The sequence below is a fragment of the Pseudophryne corroboree genome, chromosome 5 (genome assembly GCF_028390025.1).
Source record: "Pseudophryne corroboree isolate aPseCor3 chromosome 5, aPseCor3.hap2, whole genome shotgun sequence".
Classification (NCBI taxonomy): Eukaryota; Metazoa; Chordata; class Amphibia; order Anura; family Myobatrachidae; genus Pseudophryne; species Pseudophryne corroboree.
Genome location: NC_086448.1, coordinates 602,412,380 through 602,425,721, shown reverse-complemented (window position 1 = coordinate 602,425,721; position 13,342 = coordinate 602,412,380). Strand labels below are relative to the sequence as shown.

The 13,342-nt window shown below is 44.8% G+C and overlaps 1 protein-coding gene across 1 annotated transcript in view; it reads right to left on the bottom strand.

The window, feature by feature from the left end:
* Positions 1 to 13,342, bottom strand: part of PTPN2 (protein tyrosine phosphatase non-receptor type 2) — a 179,565-nt gene that overhangs the window by 40,711 nt on the left and 125,512 nt on the right. The window contains exon 3 of the mRNA XM_063923421.1: positions 12,701 to 12,801. Coding sequence (XP_063779491.1) covers positions 12,701 to 12,801 — 101 coding nt within the window. The remainder of the gene's footprint in view (positions 1 to 12,700; positions 12,802 to 13,342) is intronic.

The following is a 13,342-nucleotide window of genomic DNA, read 5'->3' as shown; positions in this document are numbered from 1 at the left end:
GCACTTATACTTGATGCCAGTCGGCAATTATTCCGCTGTGCATCATGCATATATAGAAATGCATCTTTTAAATGCTCTATAGGCAATAATATACTATCCTTATCTAGGATATCAATATTTCCAGTCAGGGAATCCGACCATGCCAACCCAGCACTGCACCTCCAGGCTGAGGCGATAGCTGGTCGCAGTATAACACCAGTATGTGTGTAAATACCTTTTTTGGATACCCTCCTGCTTTCTATCAGCAGGATCCTTAAGGGCGGCCATCTCATGAGAGGGTAGAGCCCTTGTTCTTACAAGCGTGTGAGCGCCTTATCCCCCCTAGGGGGTGTTTCCCAATGCATCCTAACCTCTGGCGGGAAAGGGTATGCAGCCAATACTTTTTAAGAAATTATTAATTGTTATCGGGGGGAAACCCACGCATCATCACACACCTCATTTTATTTCTCAGATTCAGGAAAACTACAGGTAGTTTTTCCCTCACCGAACATAATACCCCTTTTTTTGGTGGTACTCGTATTATCAGAAATGTATAAAAACATTTTCCATTGTCTCAATCATGTAACGTGTGGTCCTACTGGAAATCACGGTCGTCTCTTCACCGTCGACACAGGAGTCAGTATCCGTGTCGGCGTCTGTATCTGCCATCTGAGGTAACGGCCGCTTTAGAGCCCCTGACGGCCTATGAGACGTCTGGACAGGCACAAGCTGAGTAGCCGGCTGTCTCATGTCAACCACTGTTTTTTTATATAGAGCTGACACCGTCACGTAATTTTCAACAGTACATCCACTCAGGTGTCGACCCCCTAGGGGGTGACATCACTGTTACAGACACTCTGCTCCGTCTCCACATCATTGTTCTCCTCATACATGTCGACACAAACGTACCGACACAGCACACACACAGGGAATGCTCTGATAGAGGACAGGACCCCACTAGCCCTTTGGGGAGAGAGAGGGAGAGTATGCCAGCACACACCAGAGCGCTATATATATACAGGGATAACCTTATATAAGTGTTTTTCCCCTTATAGCTGCTGTATGTTTTAATACTGCGCCTAATTAGTGCCCCCCTCTCTTTTTTTTAACCCTTTCTGTCTGCAGGGAAGAGCCAGGGAGCTTCCCTCCAACTGAGCTGTGAGGGAAAATGGCGCCAGTGTGCTGAGGAGATAGGCTCCGCCCCCTTTTCGGCGGCCTTATCTCCCGGTTTTTTGTATATTCTGGCAGGGGTTAAATGCATCCATATAGCCCAGGAGCTATATGTGATGCATTTTTTGCCATGTAAGGTATTTCTGTAATGTTTTATTGCGTCTCAGGGCGCCCCCCCCAGCGCCCTGCACCCTCAGTGACCGGAGTATGAAGTGTGCTGAGAGCAATGGCGCACAGCTGCAGTGCTGTGCGCTACCTTATTGAAGACAGGAACGTCTTCTGCCGCCGATTTTTCCGGACCTCTTCGCTCTTCTGGCTCTGTAAGGGGGCCGGCGGCGCGGCTCTGGGACCCATCCAGGCTGGACCTGTGATCGTCCCTCTGGAGCTAATGTCCAGTAGCCAAGAAGCCCAATCCACTCTGCACGCAGGTGAGTTCGCTTCTTCTCCCCTTAGTCCCTCGATGCAGTGAGCCTGTTGCCAGCAGGTCTCACTGAAAATAACAAACCTAAACTAAAACTTTCACTAAGAAGCTCAGGAGAGCCCCTAGTGTGCACCCTTCTCGTCGGGCACAGAAATCTAACTGAGGCTTGGAGGAGGGTCATAGGGGGAGGAGCCAGTGCACACCAGTTAGTCCTAAAGCTTTCTTTAGATGTGCCCAGTCTCTTGCGGAGCCGCTATTCCCCATGGTCCTTACGGAGTCCCCAGCATCCACTTAGGACGTTAGAGAAATATTAGATGGTGAAGCAAATCCAAGTTGTACCACTGGGCTTTCTTAAGGAGCATTAACATAAAGGTCCTGAAGTTAGTACATTGCAAGTACAATTATCTGCCATGAGTGTAATACTGGATCTAACAGGGGATTGTAGTTACGTATGATGCCGACGTTGAACATGTTGGCAAGTGCAGGATGCAGACATTCACAATGTCAACCTGTGAAATGTCGGCATTCTGCATGGGCTGGCAGCGGATGGTTAGGATGCAGGAGACGAGAGCTAGGGTTAGACTACGGGAGGAGAAGTTAGGATTGAAGACTAGTCATACTTACCGCTGGAAGCCACCCTGACGTCACCGCCAGACCCGGTTAAGTCACCACTAGACTATCGGGGATGTTGTCAAATTTTCATAAATTATGAATGTCAACATGGTCAGTGTTGACATGCCAGGCACGCTGACATTACGACCATGCTGACAGTCATGTCGACAAAAGAATATTTACAGATAATCTCTGGTAAAACCCAAAAAACAAAACAAAAACGTACACACTAGGTAAATGCGTTACTATCACAAGTGCATGTAACTAAAGGAGGTCAATGTACTGTTGTGATGTGCATCAATGCAGTTAGAAACTGAATTCATATTGGGAACAAATGCAACGAGACGTGACTCAGGGGAATACATACTGTATGCATTTGGCTTGAACAAGCTGCGTTCCAATTTTGACAGACTTGTTAAAAAAAAATATATTAAAAAAAAATAGGATTTTAATACCTACCGGTAAATCCTTTTCTCTTAGTCCGTAGAGGATGCTGGGGATGCTTCAAGAACCATGGGGTATAGACGGGATCCGCAGGAGACATGGGCGCACTATAAGACTTTGAATGGGTGTGAACTGGCTCCTCCCTCTATGTCCCTCCTCCAGACTCCAGTTATAGGAACTGTGCCCACTGAGACGGACATTTCGAGGAAAAGGATTTATTTAATTATTTTAAACTAAACTAAGGTGAGATACATACCAGCTCACACCACTAACACGCTGTACAACATGGCATTCAACAACAACGCATGCAACGGCATGACCAACAACAGTCACAGAGTGACTGAACTCAACGCAACATGAGCGTAACTATAACCAAACTGCAGATACAGCCCGCACTGGGACGGGCGCCCAGCATCCTCTACGGACTAAGAGAAAAGGATTTACCAGTAGGTATTAAAATCCTATTTTTTCATATGTCCTAGAGGATGCTGGGGATGCTTCAAGAACCATGGGGTTTATACCAAAGCTCTAGAACGGGCGGGAGAGTGCGGATGACTCTGCAGCAGCGATTGACCAAACAAGAGGTCCTCATCAGCCAGGGTATCAAACTTGTAAAACTTTGCAAAGGTGTTTGAACCCGACCAAGTAGCAGCTCGGCAAAGTTGTAACGCCGAGACTCCCCGGGCAGCCGCCCAGGATGAGCCCACCTTTCTGGTAGAATGGGCTTTCACCGATTTCGGTAACGCCAATCTTGCCGTAGAATGAGCCTGCTGAATCGTATTACAAATCCAGCGCGCAATAGTCTGCTTAGTAGCAGGAGCCCCAATCTTGTTGGGAGCCCACAGGACAAAGAGCCTTTGTTTTCCTAATCTGCGCCGTTCTGGCGACATAGATCTTCAAAGTTTATTACTTGTAATAGCAACCATGTGGTGTACCTTATTACTTGTTGATGCAAAAAGCAATATATTGGAAGAACCACTAGAAAACTGAAAGATCGAATGGCTGAACACGTCCGTAACATCAAAAAAGAAGTCACCACCCATGGGGTGTCAGCCCATTTTAAGGACCACCATCAGTGCCAGCTGACGGATTTGATCTCTTTTTGTGGAATCCACATTAAAAAAGGGGAATTGGAGGAAAAACAACATGGAGGAGGAACTTGCGAAAAGAGAGATGCGAAGCATCTTTTAGATGAGTACTCTACATACAGCCAGCTTAAATCTGGACTTTGAAACCAAATGGTTTTTATAAAAATCCATTACCTCCTCTTATTATTGGATATAGAAAAATCCATTGTCGGTGACCATCAAATCAAACTTACCTTGGTGCCAGGACCGTATATCTTTATATTTATAGTCAGCTGCAATAGGTGTTGCCAATACACTATTTTTATACAGTATATTTATCTTTGTATTATCCATCAGTGCCCTTATATTTTGAAATCGCATAACCAATAGTATCTAAGAGCAAAAAGAAGCATTCCTGTCTGCTTGTCATGTAAAACAATGCATAATGTTTATTTTGGTTGTGTACTATAGTATAGGGAATCTCCTGTAATAGATCCCTAAATCCTGGATCATTTGTGAAAACCCACTAACTACTTTTATATAAGACAATAGAGGTTAATTTAGTATAACCCTATTTTTTAAACACATTTTGTCTCATTTTAAAAAAACTGATCATGCTTCTTTCAATATATAACACCACGACATGTGCGTTCCAATTGCAATGGAACGCACACAGTAGGAAGAAGTCAGTAGCCCACGTTGGGTATCCATAATAGCCCTTTACGTCATGCGTTCCGTATTATATGGAACGCAGTAGGCGGCACAAGCAGTAATGACGCTGAACCCAACGTGATCAGCTACGCCGACGGTCCGAGTCATGCGTTCCACACAACGTGGTAAGAATCGGGATGGATTTGGGATACAGCCAGGAGGCTGACTACATAGTACATCCGGCAGAAGCACGGCGTTCTCAGTGAGGATAGGTGCTTCCACCGGAAGTCCGGCGGAAATACAGTGCATTCCACGTGAGTTGGAACGCATAATATTAACATGAATTAAATAACTTTTTAATATGTGTATACCTAATTAACCAGGCCGAGTATATATGCTATACAAACCACTCACCCATCGTACTAATGTGATTGATTTTAACCTAATTGTAAAATAAATTGGTCAATAGGATCCCGCCCAGGAAGGAGCGGATGTATACACCAAACCATGTTTAAATAGAGGGTATGGAAGAATCCACATGCACCTTGATAAAGATTAACTAGTAGAAACGTGTTGGTGGAGCATGTGAAGGTTTGAAGAACCACCCTAACCAGTTTATTCAGGAAGAAAGCGGTGAGATATCCCGGGTTAACATCTTATTTCACTGTTGTACTGTGATGTATAACATCTGCTTTGCTGGTTTTTGTTGTGGTATATCAACCAGAATCTGTTTTTAAGAAATGTTATCAATAAGTTTACATGAATCCTCATACATCCCTTCGTGTTTGTGCTTAATACCGAGCCTAATACGAAGTCATGGAGTGAGTGAGGACGACGACAAACCAGCCTGCTGAAAAAGAAACTGTTATATGGAAAAATTGCGTCTTTTGAAGTAAGCACGGATGTGAGCATTATTTTCAGAGGAATTGTAACGTGAATATTTGTGGCACATCCAATTCGGTTATAAGAAATATTTCGTATAGAGGCTATAAAAAAACCTTTATAGGTTTTGTCTCGGGTGTATGAAAGTAAGCACACATGTGAGGAGCCATTTTTACCATCGACACCGGGGTGAACCTATACAGACACTACTACACTTCTCGAATTACCATAGTCTAAGGAGTCCGGGCAGAAGTCACCCTCTTTTTATTCTTTCTGGAACTATAAACTGAACTTCTTTATACCATTTGTGTTTTTTTCACATATCGTCTAATGGAATTGAATTCACACGTGGACTATTCATTATGAAATTGATGGACTCTTCCAGTAGTATTTACGGACAGTGACCATTACGGTAAACTACCACTGTTACTTTGACTTTGCGCCACCAGTAGGATCCCATCCTACTTTTTATTCTGTATAATCTTTCATAAGTGTGGTAGGACCCTACGTAAGGCAGCAAAGAGAGTGCGCAGGAACATATCTTAAATTTCACTTTCATAGATCTTTAAAGCTCTGACCACATCCAGAGACTTTGACTCCGCCAAGGCGTCAGTAGCCACTGGAACCACAATTGGTTGGTTAACATGAAATGATGAAACCACTTTTGGCAGAAATTGCTGACGAGTTCTCAACTCCGCTTTATCAGCATGGAAAATCAAATAGGGGCTTTTGTGAGACAAAGCCGCCAATTTAGACACTCGCCTTGCAGACCCCAAGGCCAACAACATGACCACTTTCCATGTAAGGAATTTTAACTCAACCTTGCACAAAGGTTCAAACCAATGTGATTGCAAGAATTGCAACACCACATTAAGGTCCCATGGTGCCACTGGGGGCACAAAGAGAGGTTGGCGGTGCAGCACTCCTTTTACAAATGTCTGAACTTCTGGAAGGGAGGCCAATTCTTTTTGAAAAAAAGATCGACAAGGCCGAAATCTGTACTTTAATAGAGCCTAACTTTAGGTCCGCATCCACACCTGCTTGTAGGAAATGGAGCAAACGCCCCAGGTGAAATTCTTCCGTAGGAGCCTTCTTGGATTCACACCAAGACACATATTTTCCCCAAATACGGTGGCAATGCTTTGCTGTTACTTCTTTTCTAGCCAGAAGAAGTGTAGGAATGACTTCACTGGGAATACCCTTTCGGGCTAGGATTTGGCGTTCAACCGCCACGCCGTCAAACGCAGCCGCGGTAAGTCCTGATACACGTACGGCCCCTGTTGTAACAGGTCCTCCCGAAGAGGACAGGGATCTTCTATGAGCAACTCCTGAAGATCTGGGGATACCAGGCCCTTTTTGGCCAATCTGGAACAATCAGGATCGCCTGAACCCTTGTTCTTCTTAAATTTTTTATCACCTTTGGAATGAGTTTAAGTGGAGGGAACACATAGACCGACTGAAACACACACGGTGTCACTGGGGCGTCCACCGCTATCGCCTGAGGGTCCCTTGACCTGGAACAATAATTCTGAAGTTTCTTGTTGAGGCGAGACGCCATCATGTCCACTTGAGGAACTTCCCAACGACTTGTCACTTCTGCAAAGACCTCTTGATGAAGACCCCACTCTCCTGGATGGAGATCGTGCCTGCTGAGGAAGTCTGCTTCCCAGTTGTCCACTCCTGGAATGAAGACCGCTGCCAGAGCGCTGGCATGTCTTTCCGCCCAGCGAAGAATCTTCGTGGCCTCGGCTCTGCTCTTTGTTCCGCCTTGGCGGTTTATGTACGCCACTGCTGTCACGTTGTCTGGCTGAATCAGGACCGGCAGACCTCGAAGAAGATGTTCTGCTTGCAGTATGCCGTTGTGGATGGCTCTTAATTCCAGGATGATTATGTGTAGACAAGATTCCTGACTTGACCACTTTCCCTGAAAGTTTCTTCCCTGTGTGACTGCTCCCCAGCCTCGGAGGCTTGCATCCGTGGTCACCAGGATCCAATCCTGAATCCCGAACCTGCGTCCCTCCAGAAGGTGAGAACTGTGCAGCCACCACAGAAGGGAAATTCTGGTCCTGGGAGAGAGAATTATTTTCCGGTGCATGTCCAGGTGAGACCCGGACCACTGGTCCAGCAGGTTCCACTGAAACACCCTGGCATGGAACCTGCCATACGGAATGGCCTCGTAGGCCGCCACCATCTTCCCCAGCAACCAAGTGCAGCGAAGAACTGACACCTTTGCCGGTTTCAGAATCTGTTTTACCATGTTCTGTATTTCCAGAGTTTTTTCCACTGGAAGAAAAACTCTCTGTAGTTCTGTATCCAGAATCATACCCAGGAACGACAGCCGTGTCGTTGGATTCAACTGTGATTTTGGCAAATTTAGGAGCCAACCGTGTTGTTGCAGAATCGTCAGTGAAAGGGCAACATTCTTCAACAATTGCTCCTTGGACCTTGCCTTTATGAGGAGATCGTCCAAGTATGGGATAATTGTGATTCCCTGCTTGCGCAGGAGAACCATCATTTCAGCCATTACTTTGGTGAAAATCCTCGGAGCCGTGGACAGACCAAACGGCAACGTCTGAAATTGGTAATGACAATCCTGCACAGCAAATCTCAGGTAAGCCTGATGTGGAGGATATATGGGGACATGTAAGTAGGCATCTTTTATGTCGACCGACACCATAAAATCCCCCTCCTCCAGACTGGAGATCACTGCTCGTAGGGACTCCATCTTGAACTTGAATTTTTTCAGAAAGAAATTGAGGGATTTTAGGTTTAGAATCGGTCTGACTGAGCCATATGGATTCGGGACCACGAACAGGCTCGAATAAAACCCTTCCCTCTGTTGAGACGGGGGTACCGTGACAATTACTTGAGTTTGACACAACTTTAGTATCGCAGCGCTTACTATCTCCCTGTCCGGAAGAGAAGCTGGTAAGGCCGATTTGAAAAATCGGTGAGGGGGCACGTCTTGAAACACTTGTACCCTTGAGATACTATGTCTAATATCCAAGGATCCAGGTCCGAGTGCACCCAGACCTGACTGAAGAGCTTGAGACGTGCCCCCACTGGTGCGGACTCCCGCAACGGTGCCCCAGCGTCATGCAGTGGATTTGGTAGAAGCCGGAGAGGACTTCTGCTACTGGGAACTTGCCACAGCCTCTGACCTTTTTCCTCCTCCTCTCCCCCTCGCAGCAAGGAAGGAGGACCCACGTCCTTTTTTTAATTTGTTGGGCCGAAAGGACTGCATCTGATAGTGAGGCGATTTCCTCTACTGTGCAGGAACATAAGGTAAAAAAGACGATTTACCCGCTGTAGCCGTAGAGACCAGGTCAGTGAGTCAGTCACCAAACAAGACCTTACCGTTAAACGGTAAAGACTCCATCGCCTTCTTAGAATCCGCATCAGCATTACATTGATGAATCCACAAGCAGAGACTGCCATGGCATTGGCCCTTGAGCCCAAAAAGGCCAATATCCCTTACTTCTTCTTTTATATATGCTGCAGCGTCCTTGATATGACCCTAGGCCAAAAGCACACTATCCCTGTCTAGGGAATCTACCTCCGATGACAAGTTATCCGCCCACTTTTCAATAGCGCTATTCACCCATGCCGCAGCAACAGCGGGTCTGAGTAGCGACCCTGTAGTGACATAAATGGACTTCAGGGTATTTTCCGGCTTACGATTCGCAGGATCCTTCAGGGCTGCCGTGTCAGGGGACGGAAGCGCTACCTTTTTGGATAAACACGACAAAGCTTTATCTACCGTGGGGAGTGACTCCCAGGTGTCCCTGTCCCCAGAGGGAAACAGATAAGCCATTGGAATTCTTTTGGGAACGTACCTTTTTGTCCGGATTTTCCCAAGCTTTTTCAAAAAGTGGATTCAGTTCATGAGAGGGAGGAAACGTTACCGTAGGTTTCTTGCCTTTAAACATACAGACCCTCGTATCAGGAACAGCAGGGTCCTCAGTGATATGTAAAACGTCTTTTATTGCCACAATAATGTACTGAATATTCTTAGCCAGTTTTGGATGTAGTCTGGCATCACTATAGTCGACACTGGAATCAGAGTCCGTATCGGTATCTGTATGCGCTATCTGGGCAAATGCACGTTTCTGCGACCCCAATGGGGTCTGGACTTGTGACAAAGCATCCTCCATGGATTTCCTCCATGACTGGTTCTTTGACTCATTTATCAAACCTCTTAGCCAGCTTAGTCACATTCGTATTTAAAACACTCAGCATATTGACCCAATCATCCGTCGGCGGTGCCGACACTGTCACTCTCACAGAACTGTCAGTCCCCACGCCAGCCTCCTCCTGGGAAGAGCATTCAGCCTCAGACATGTCGACACACACACGTACCGACAGTCACAAACACACTGGGCTATAGGGGACAGACCCACAGCAGAGCCTGTTAGAGAGACACAGAGAGAGTTCTGCCAGCTCACACCCAGCGCCTATCCCGGTCTGCAGTCAGCAATAATACTGCCCAGACCTGCTAGCGCTTTTATCAATATATATATAATTCACCAATTATGAGTGCCCCCCCCCCCCCCCGTTTTGCACCCTGTTAAATGCACAGCAGTGTGTGGAGGATCAGGGCCAGCGTCTCTGCAGCCTTCTGTGAAGAGAAAAAATGGCGCTGGTGAGAGCTATGCGGCTAAGCCCCGCCCCCGACATGGCACGCTTAGGTTCGCTCAAAAATCTTTATACTGGCGGGGTCCCTAACAAGTGCCTGTGGCACTGTTATATTGCTTGCCAGTGTATTTGCGGCCCCCCATGCTGCCCAGGGCGCCCCCCCTGCACCCTGTAGTAGCGTGAACTGTGTGGGAGCATGGCGCGCAGAGCGGCCGCTGCACGGTACCTCAAGCCGTCTTCTACCGTCACTGAAGTCTTCTGATCTTCTCATACTCACCAGGCTTCTATCTTCAGGCTTTGTGAGGGGGGTGACGGCGCAGCTCCGGGAACAAGCAGCTAGGCGTACCATAGTGATCGAACCCTCTGGAGCTAATGGTGTCCAGTAGCCCGAGAAGCAGAGCCCTTGAACTCTAATGAAGTAGGTCTGCTTCTCTCCCCTCACTCCCACACTGCAGGGAGCCTGTAGCCAGCAGGTCTCCCTGAAAATAAAAAACCAAAATAAAGTATTTTTCTGAGAAACTCTGGAGAGCTCCTCAGTGTGCATCCAGTCTCGCTGGGCACAGAATCTAACTGGAGTCTGGAGGAGGGGCATAGAGGGAGGAGCCAGTTCACACCCGTTCAAAGTCTTATAGTGTGCCCATGTCTCCTGCGGATCCCGTCTATACCCCATGGTTCTTGAAGCATCCCCGGCATCCTCTAGGACGTATGAGAAAAATCCACAAATCCATCAGATTGTAAAATGAACACTATATAAGTGTACTTCAACAAAATACAGTTCATATGCATTTCTACTCACGTTTTAATGTTAGAAAAACTAATTCAATTCCCAAGAACACACAGTCGCAGAGCAATGTTTATTAGCACTAGAGCACACACTAAGCATAGTGATGCTTAAGTTAAAAATTATGCATACCAGACAAAGGGATGGAAAGGGTTTCACTGAAGTCAGACATTACTTCCTAGAAAAACTATTCTGAATGGATTATTTATTCTTGACTAAACTTGCTTTTTTTTTTAATTACTTTTTTTTATTGTAGCATCAAGTGTCACATACACAGACATTGTAAGGAATAAAGGTGCGATTATTAATATACATATATACCTTGGCGAGCGGTTTGCAGGCTTCCGTGCATTGGCCAATTCACTAACTAAACCCCCATCATTTATTTATTGATGTTGTGAGGATAAGTGAGCTTGCTATGGCGAGTGCCGAATTCTCTGTTTGTATATTTTTAAGTAGGTGGCTATGGGCTACATGCACCCCACCCTATGAGTGGTGAGTGCAGACATTGCACCCCGCTTCTGGGGTGGCGAGTGCTGTGGTTTTATATTTGTTTGTATATTGCTGGGTTAATCTTTGGTTAACTCTTATTAACTGTGGCCACAAGCTTTTTAATGCACCCCTATGTAAACTCAATTGTTCTAAGCCTGTGTCAGCTGTTCCTTAGTAATTTATCAGCCAGTGTCAGGTGACTAGTGTACCTTTAAAAGCCATAAGGTATGTGGCAGGTACACATAAAACCTAGTGGGCATATTTGCAGTTATATTATGTGTGATACAGTTGGCAGGTTTTAATTTTTAAGACTCTCTGATAGTGTAGGACCTGCAAGAAAGGTGGGGGTACCTTGGTGAGCGGTTTGCAGGCTTCCGTGCATTGGCCAATTCACTAACTAAACCCCCATCATTTATTTATTGATGTTGTGAGGATAAGTGAGCTTGCTATGGCGAGTGCTGAATTTTCTGTTTATTTATATATATATATATATATATATATATATATATATATATATATATATATATATATATATATACACATACACACACATATATATAAATCAGCTGATAATGTACAATGGCCAGGACTCGAGTATCACATCACACTTGTTTATTAAACCTATTTAAAAAAAAAAAACCTCCCAAATATATATTAATTTCGACATAGTAGTGTGGGTTACTATTATATTTTGATACACACCTAAATCCACCTCATCATTTCGCAACTCATCAAGATGTTTTACCATCTACTGAATATATTTTAAACACACCCCAGGCATTCGCACATAAAGCTTCAGCTCTCAGTCTCACAAAAGTTACTTCCCATAACCTCCCAGAGCCCTAGGTAATGCATGTAATTTTAGTACGATTGGTGTAATGGTTAGTATTGCTGCGACACAGCACTGAGGTTGTGGAGTCGATTTCTACAACACAGTTCTTTGTGTAATTTGTATATCTTTCCTGTACTTGCGTGGGTTTCCTTCCACAATCCAAATATATACTAGTAGACAAAAAACCCTAGTGTCTGTGTGTGTGCGCGCATGTACATGTGGAAGGGAACATAGAATGTAAGATCCACTGGGACAAAGACTGATGCGAATGGCCAAATATCCTCTGTAAAGTGCTGCGAAATGTGCACGCTATATAAATCGCTGGTAATAAATAAATAATAATACTACATGTAGTCAGTTCTCACAGGGGGTGCAAGATAACGTAATAACCTGTAAATATATAAAACAGCATCTTTCCAGCATGTTGCGGAAATGTAATACAGAATAAAGAAAAAGAAGTCACCAGCTCATTCTGAAACAGAAGTCACCACCTGCCACTGTCCTGATTTATAGTCACTATTCTGAACACAAACCACAGAATACTAAAGTCTCTACCGGCACGCAGTAAAAAGTCATCTCCACAGAAGTGACGGCAAGACAGCTAGCCTGAACCATTGAGGCATACCCCCTGTTAATCCAACAGACCACAGCTATTCAGCACAGAGTCCGGTCTCCCTGGGAAGGCAGGGTGGCAATGTTAAAGTCTGAAATATCAGTATTAGTTATACACTTACTTGTGTAAGAATATAATTCCTTTGGGCTTCTTCAACAACAACAAGACTGGCATTAATGTAATCATTTTCCACATTTTGAAGCTTGACACGACTATGGTCATCTGCAAAAATAAAATCAAAATTGCAGTTACTGAAAAGACTCAATATTCCGGTCATTTAATCTGGACTGCAAAAAAATATTTAAAACTGCCCACCAACGCAATATACACTCTATAAAACAGGACTCCAACAGTTCTCCACTGCAAACCTTCAAAATTATACCAAAGAATGTCAATGGCAAACTCCGGTTATGACCGGGGGACCCATTGTGATAATGTCCAAACGTAATTTATTTGACATATACAGTAAGTTGTGAATTTATTTGGGTTTTTGCTTTTTCAATACATGAAATATAAAGATCAATTTTCTAATCAAATTAATACCAACTTAACAAGGTCAAGCAAAGCAGAAAGAAATAAGGAACCTGGACTAACTTTAGTTTTATATATATATATATATATATATATATTTTGTAATATTAGTGTACAGTCCCAGTGACCCGCCTCCTGCACCGTGACTGTGCAAAAGACTGGACTCCCACTCAACCTACCCCTATCTCCAGCCTCTGATGTGCAGGATGTCACACCAGTGTTCCCCTACACA